This window comes from Mandrillus leucophaeus, unplaced genomic scaffold, assembly GCF_000951045.1.
Source record: "Mandrillus leucophaeus isolate KB7577 unplaced genomic scaffold, Mleu.le_1.0 Scaffold7, whole genome shotgun sequence".
Taxonomy (NCBI): domain Eukaryota; kingdom Metazoa; phylum Chordata; class Mammalia; order Primates; family Cercopithecidae; genus Mandrillus; species Mandrillus leucophaeus.
In genome coordinates, this window is record NW_012107585.1 from 7701585 (window position 1) to 7708343 (window position 6759).

General features: G+C 53.7%; 1 protein-coding gene across 1 annotated transcript in view; it reads left to right on the forward strand.

Annotated features, from left to right (window-relative positions):
- The first annotated feature begins 1551 nt into the window (after positions 1-1551).
- Positions 1552-6759, forward strand: part of BCL7A (B-cell CLL/lymphoma 7A) — a 33717-nt gene continuing 28509 nt past the window's right edge. Inside the window, exons 1-4 of the mRNA XM_011964556.1 lie at positions 1552-1653; positions 1966-2065; positions 2384-2555; positions 2969-3050. Coding sequence (XP_011819946.1) covers positions 1552-1653; positions 1966-2065; positions 2384-2555; positions 2969-3050 — 456 coding nt within the window. The remainder of the gene's footprint in view (positions 1654-1965; positions 2066-2383; positions 2556-2968; positions 3051-6759) is intronic.

Genomic DNA, 6759 nt, shown 5'->3' on the forward strand with positions numbered 1-6759 from the left:
AGCTACTCAGGAGGCTGAGGCAGGAGAATCGCTTGAACCCGGGAGGCAGAGGTTGCAGTGAGCCGAGATTGTGCCACTGTGCTCCAGCCTGGGCCACAGAGTAAGAGTTCCGTCTCAAAAAATTTTAAAAAATGAAAAAATAAGAAAGTGATGAGCATAGCTTAATACCCTCATTGGTGGAGGGGAGCAATGTCCCTTTTTGGGAAGGGCTGTGTGTTCTGTGGTGATGGTTTTGGGGGGCAATTGTGGGAAACCTCAGCTACTCTGCTGAACCCGTGTGCCCTCCCAATGTGTCTGTGGAATCCTATGTCCTCCCGGGTGCTCACTTGGTGCCTTAAACTTGAGCTCCGCGGCCTCTCTGGGTGGCTGCTTGGCTGAGCATAGGTCCAGCCCAGAGGTAGAGTTCTTAATGTTCTTGCCTCTGTCCCGAAGCCCCCTCAATGTCCACACCTAGAAATACAGTTTCTCATCGCTGAGGTAACTTGAGAACTCGGTGAAGAGGTTGCCAGTCGGGACAAAGAGAGGCACGGAAGCCTGGCTGCATTCAGCTTGTAGCCTGTGGTGGTCTTGAGCCTCACTGGGAAGCAGCTGCAAACTTGCATCTTGGCTGATTTGCGGCCACAAAGCCCAGATCTCTGGCACACTTTCTGCCCTGAAAGGTGTCCTGTGTGTTACAAGTCAATTACTTTTTTTTTTTTTTTCCTCCCAAACACAATCAAACCTTGAATGGGTTGATTTACTGGGAAGCTGGTCCAGGGCTCATGAGTAATGAATGGCTTCGGCCAATCTGCATGGGGTCCTGGCAATTTGTCATTCTTCCTCCAGCTTCTGTTACCTTGGCGCTCCTTTAGAATGATTCTTGGTTTTCATGGGAAACAGAATAGCAGGAGGTGGTGTCTGGGGTCCAAGCCCAAATCTAATTCTCTTCTGCTACTTCCTATCTGTGAGACCCCAAGCTAGTGGTATAACCTCTCTGTGCATCCTGTTTCTGCATCTGTAAAAAGGGTGACAATCGTCCCCCTCTTGTAGCCTGTTGGGAATCCCAGGGAGAGAGAGTGTGTAAGTAAAGTGCTTGGCGTGGAGCCTGGCATGTAACAGCCTGGGCACACAATGGCTATTGTGATGGTTGCGCTAACAACTGAGGTTCTTCCCAGGAGTACCCTGTCTCTTCTGGACACCTTCTGATGGCTCAGAATGGAGGAGGGGAAAGGTGGGCATTGTGGTTTGTCTGCTCTGCCCACAGGAGGCAGGAGACTGGCCAGTAGACTTAAGATACCCGTTTTTCCTGCATCGTTTCTGGGTGAAAATGTGCAAGGAGGGGGAGCGGAGAGGCTGGTCTCAACAGCTGTGCTGGGTGAAGGGTTTGAGTGCTGGCTCTGGGAGAATGAGTTCACCTTCACTACCCTGTGCCTCAGTTTCTTAATCTGTCAAATGGGGAAGTTGCCATTTCCTGCCAGACGAGCCGACACAGTACTTGATACATAGAAGGCACTAGGAATGGCCGTTGGTATAATAAGAAAAGCCGGGCCGTGGTGTCCTCTGAGGGAACACATGGGACCCGAGCAGGCAGGGTTTTTGGGGGTGAGGTGTCTGTGGTTTCGGCTGGCTGGCTTTGAGTATGCTCTGTCATCCCGCAACCCTCGTGGTGACAGGGTGGGAGTCCTGTAACCTGTCACACCAGCATGTGAGGGCCGTGTGCCCCACAAGGGGGTGACCTGAGGCTGAGTTTGGGCAGAGAGTCCGGGAAAGGTGCCAACAGCTCACGGACAGAGGTGCTTGTGCCCCAGAGCATTCTTGGTTCTGGGAACTTTTGTCACTAAAATTGCTGAGGACTTGGGCAGCTATGTCGCCTGTACCAGGGGTGTGCCTGCCCCAACAGCCCCTGCTGGGGCCCTTAAATCTGCCAGCCTCCTAGCTGAGCCATCAGTGGCTCCTTGGTGGCCTCACACATCTCCTATCTGGCAGAGCCTTGATTTAGAAGCCTCGGTTCCAACCCAGCCCTGCTTCTGGGGGCTCTCCGGAGCCTCAGTCCCCTCAGGGGTGTGGCTGCTGGGCCTTTCGGGCTGTAAGGGACAAGTGGAGTGCAGGGAGTCAAGGACAGGAGGTGGCTGGCTGTAGCAATAATCGGAACAATGACAGGGGCTCGGAGCAGAGTGGTGGGGTGGAGGAGTGGGTGGTCATTGTTATCTCCAGTGAAAACTGGTCCTGTTTGCTTCTGTGGCTTGTAAGTTTCTCCTTATCCACAAACCTGCCTCTCATAGTGGGGGGTCTGGACTTGGTCCTTCAGGCGTTTGTAATGCAGCTGGGGCGACCTTGCAGACAGGGTCACTAGGAGCCCCGAATCAGGGGTGCAGGTCCCCTCCCACCCGGCTGCCACCCACAGATTCAGGCCGTGTAACCTCCTTTCGGGCTGAGGTCACCACTCCCTGGCTCTCCTTGGCCGCCTCGAAGGGCGTGCTTCCGGCAGTGTGGGCGGCGCCCCGGCTTGCCTGCTTCTGCCTCCCCAACCTCAGACGCATTGCCCAGAGGGCAGGAGGAGCCCCGGGGTGTCCTTGGTGACGACTCCACCCCCGACAGGAGGAATCGGCCTGCTGGCCTGAAGGCCTCTCGGCTGCCCAGAAGGGCGCGGGTGGCCCAGTTCACTGGCTGAGTGGCATTGGCAGTGACACAGGGGGACCTGGGCCTGACTCCCGCCACCCATAGGAGTCCTTGTAATGGCAGCCCCGCCCTCAGCCTTTTTGGTGACAGCCTGGAGAGGGCAGCCACCCTGTGTGGTGTAACGGGGTGGAGAAACCAGGCTTAGATGGGTGATGTGGCCTGCCCAGGGGCTCCTGCTAGTGAGGGTGGAGCTGGGATTCAAACCCTCATCTGTGTGATCTGGAGCTTGCTCTCAGCCCCAAGGGAGTGTGGCCTGTGTCCCCCAGGGATGAAGAGTCCGCAGTAACAGGCTCTTCCTCGTCCTCCTCAGGGAGAAGAAATGGGTGACCGTTGGTGACACATCCCTACGAATCTACAAATGGGTCCCTGTGACGGAGCCCAAGGTTGACGACGTGAGTATGGAGGGCTGGTCCCCTGGGGTGGGCCACCCATTCGTGCCCCTCCCACTATGCGGAGGGAGGTTGTTCGCTGCTACCCACCGTGCTGGGGCTCTGGGACCAAGAGCCCCTGGGATTAGAAGGACCCAGCTTAGACTGGGGGAGGCTGCTGGACCAGTCCCCACCCCTCCTACTCCAGCCCAGAGTCTGGCCCTCAGAGCAGTGGGGGTGGGGAACATCCTGCAAGGTGTCTCGTGTCTCTTCTTCTTCTTCCTTCCTCTTCTTCTTCTTTTTCTTCTTCTTCTTCTTCTTTTTTTTTTTTTGATACAGAGTCTCACTCTGTTGCCCAGGCTGGAGTGCAGTGACGTGATCATGACTCACTGCATCCTCTGCCTCGTGGGTTCAAGAGATTCTTCAGCCTTAGCCTCCCAAGTAGCTGTGATTACAGGTGCGCACCACCGCATGGGCCAATTTTTTGTATTTTTAGTAGAATGGGGTTTTACCGTGTTGGCCAGGCTGGTCTCGAACTCTTGACCTCAGATGATCCACCTGCCTGGGCCTCCCAAAGTGCTGGAGTTAAAGTGTGAACCACTGCGCCTGACCTGCAAGTTGTGTCTTCTGGGCTGAGTGCCCTCCCCAGGGCTTGGCACTGTGTTTTGGGGCAGGTGTGGTGGCGCCCACAGATAGGCATGTTCTCCCCACCTTTGTGGTTCTGTTCCTGAGCCTCTGACCATCTGCCAGGCCCTGGGCTGATGCCTCACATGCGGCATCTCTGTTATGTTTCCTACGCAGCCTGTGGAGTTGATGTTTTTAACTCTCCTCTGTACAAGGGAGGACACAGGCTCAGAGAGGTGAAGCCACTTGCCTAGAGTCACACAGCTCACCTCAGAGCTGTGAATGGAGCCCAGGTCTGTCTGACTCCAAAGCGCATGTTCTCTCTGCGCTTGGAGAAGCTTCTGGTGAGTGGAGCTGGTGGTGACAGGGCCCCCCCACCGGCCCCCCGGGGTTAGGAAAGCCTGGTGCAGGGATGCGGGGTCTCCTAGAGGGCTCCAGGCGGGGTGGCGCCATCCCGACTTCCACCACTAGAGGGAGCGCGAGGCGCTGTCCTGTGATGGCTGGCAACTGCCCCGAGCAGACAGGGCTCTCCAACTTAGTGGCTCCCAGGCCAGTTACCTCCAGAGACCCCTCTCATTTCCATCCCAAATCAAGAACAGTCTCCCCCATAGGCCTTTGCCCGGGCTGTTCCCCGCTGCCTGGACTGCCTTCCCTATTTACTCAAACTCAGTCCTTCTACCCGGGAAGATGGCACAGACTAACCCACATGGCTGTAGCCACTCCTGGGAGCGACATGAGGTCATGATTGGTAGATTTGGGGTGGGGGAAGTATGTGGGGGTCCAGCTTCCTCCAAAAAGACAGGGGCTAAGTTTCTCCGCCCATCTTCAGTTACCTGCCCTGCAAGTCTTGGGTCTCTGAGCAGGGCTGTGGCTCCATTCTTCACCCCGTGATCACATGCTCATCCCTGAACGTGGGCCTTTGTTGTCCCTTCTGGTTCTAGCCTGGGCTCCCGGAACCACCAGAGCTGCTTTCCCCAAAGGGACTGAGCCTTAGTCTCTCTCCGCATCTCCCAGGGAAGAGCAGGGGAGGCCCCTCGAAGGCAGCTCCTGGCTCCAGCCCATGTCTGTGCCTTGCCCACCATTAGGTGTAGAAACCCCAGTTGCATTTGAGAAGATGTGGTCCCTGCTCTCAAGGAATTTCTAATCTCGTTGGGGGAAGATAATTATAGAATAGCATGAAACAGATATCAGGGAAGTGCCAAATGGAATATGATCAAGGGGAAAATGTAAGCTCTGGGCCATCAGGAAGGACCTGGCAGCTATAGGCTTCAAGGGACCGTTGGATTTGGAGGCAGACAGACCAGCCCCGATTAACCTGTGATGTTGGGCAGGTGACCCCACCTTGCTGGGCCTTAGTCCCCTCTTTTGTGTAATGGAGCAGTAACATCCAACTCGCGGTTTCTGCAACAGAGCAAAAGCAATATATCACCACGGAGAATACTGAGCACTGTGCCGGCTGTGCAGACGGTACCGAGAAATGCAAATTCCCTCTTCATCTGTGAACCAGGATATGCCACGTGCCACTCCCCCACCCCCTTTCCCTCCGGGGCGATGGTTCTCAGCCTGGCTGAGCACCTGGAGAAGATGCAGATTCCTGGGCCCCACACCAGGTCGCTAAGTCTCTGCAGGTTGGGGCTGGGAACCTGCCTGGTGGAGGGAGAGCTTTATTTGTTACTTTAGAACTCTCGAAAATTTCATCCTTTTGAATAGGTAAAACACGTTACAAAATTCAAATTCAAAACAGTTTTTTAATTAAGACAATTTACATATCACAGAAGTCACTTTTTTTTTTTTTTTAAGAGACAGGGTCTCTGTGCCCAGTCTGGAGTGCAATGGCAGGATCATAACTCACTGCAGCCTCGACCCACTGGGCTCAAGCAATGCTTCTATCGCTGCCTCCTGAGTAGCTGGGACTGCAGGCATGCACACCTGGCTAATTTATGTATTATTTTCATTTATTTATTCATTTATTTTTTGAGACAGAGTCTCACTCTGTTGCCAGACTGGAGTGCAGTGGCATGATCTTGGCTCACTGCAACCTCCCCCTCTTGAGTTCAAGCAATTCTCCTGCCTCAGCCTCCCAAGTAGATAGGACTACAGGCGCCACCTCCACGCCCAGCTCATTTTTGTATTTTTAGTGGAGACGGGGTTTCACCTTGTTGGCCAGGATGGTCTCAAGCTCTTGACATCATGATCCGCCTGCCTCGGCCTCCCAAAGTGCCGGGATTACAGGCGTGGGCCACCATGCCCGGCTGCACACCTGGCTTATTTATTTTTTTATTTAATAGAGACAGGGTCTGGCTATGTTGCTCAGGCTGGTCTCAAACTCCTGGCCTCAAGCCATCTTCCTGCCTGAGCCTCCCAAAGTGCTGGGATTACAGGTGTGAGCCACCATGCCCGGCCAGCAGTCATTCTTTTGAAGTATTCAGTTCAGTGAATATATTCACAGAGTTGTGCAACTGTCACCACTGTAATTCCAGAACATTTTCATCACCCCCAAAAAGGAACTCACACCCATCAGCAGTCACTCCCCATTCCCCTCGCCTGCCCCTGGCAACCACCAATCCACCTTTTGTCTGTTTGGATTTGTGTATCTTCAGTTGTTACTCTTTCACTGCATATCTTTTTAAAATCTGCCTCTCATCCCTGCCTGCACCCCCCATCCCCACCCCAGTTCTCGCCCCTGGAGGCGCCCAGTGTTGCCAGGTTTTGTTTATTTTTCTAAAGGGAGCCTTCGCTCGCAAACATGCATGTAAATACACGCATGCACACACACACACAGGCGCGCACACATGCGCACACACACATTCTTTGCTTGGTGAGGCTCACATATCCTGCATCTTTCTTATATATGTATAGGCAATATTGACATATTTTAATGTGTTAGTATTTTGCAGATCACCCCATGTTAGTCTGTGAAGAACCACCTTACTCCCTGTAATTGTTGCATCGGATTTCACTGAATGAATGTACCATGATTGATTTAACGAGTCTCCTACCGTTGAGCCCAGGTTGTTTCTAACATGATTTCTGACTTCATGTGAATCCCACCAGGACCTTGGGAACTGCCCTTCCATGTCTACAGCCTTTTGTTAAAAAAAAAAAAAAA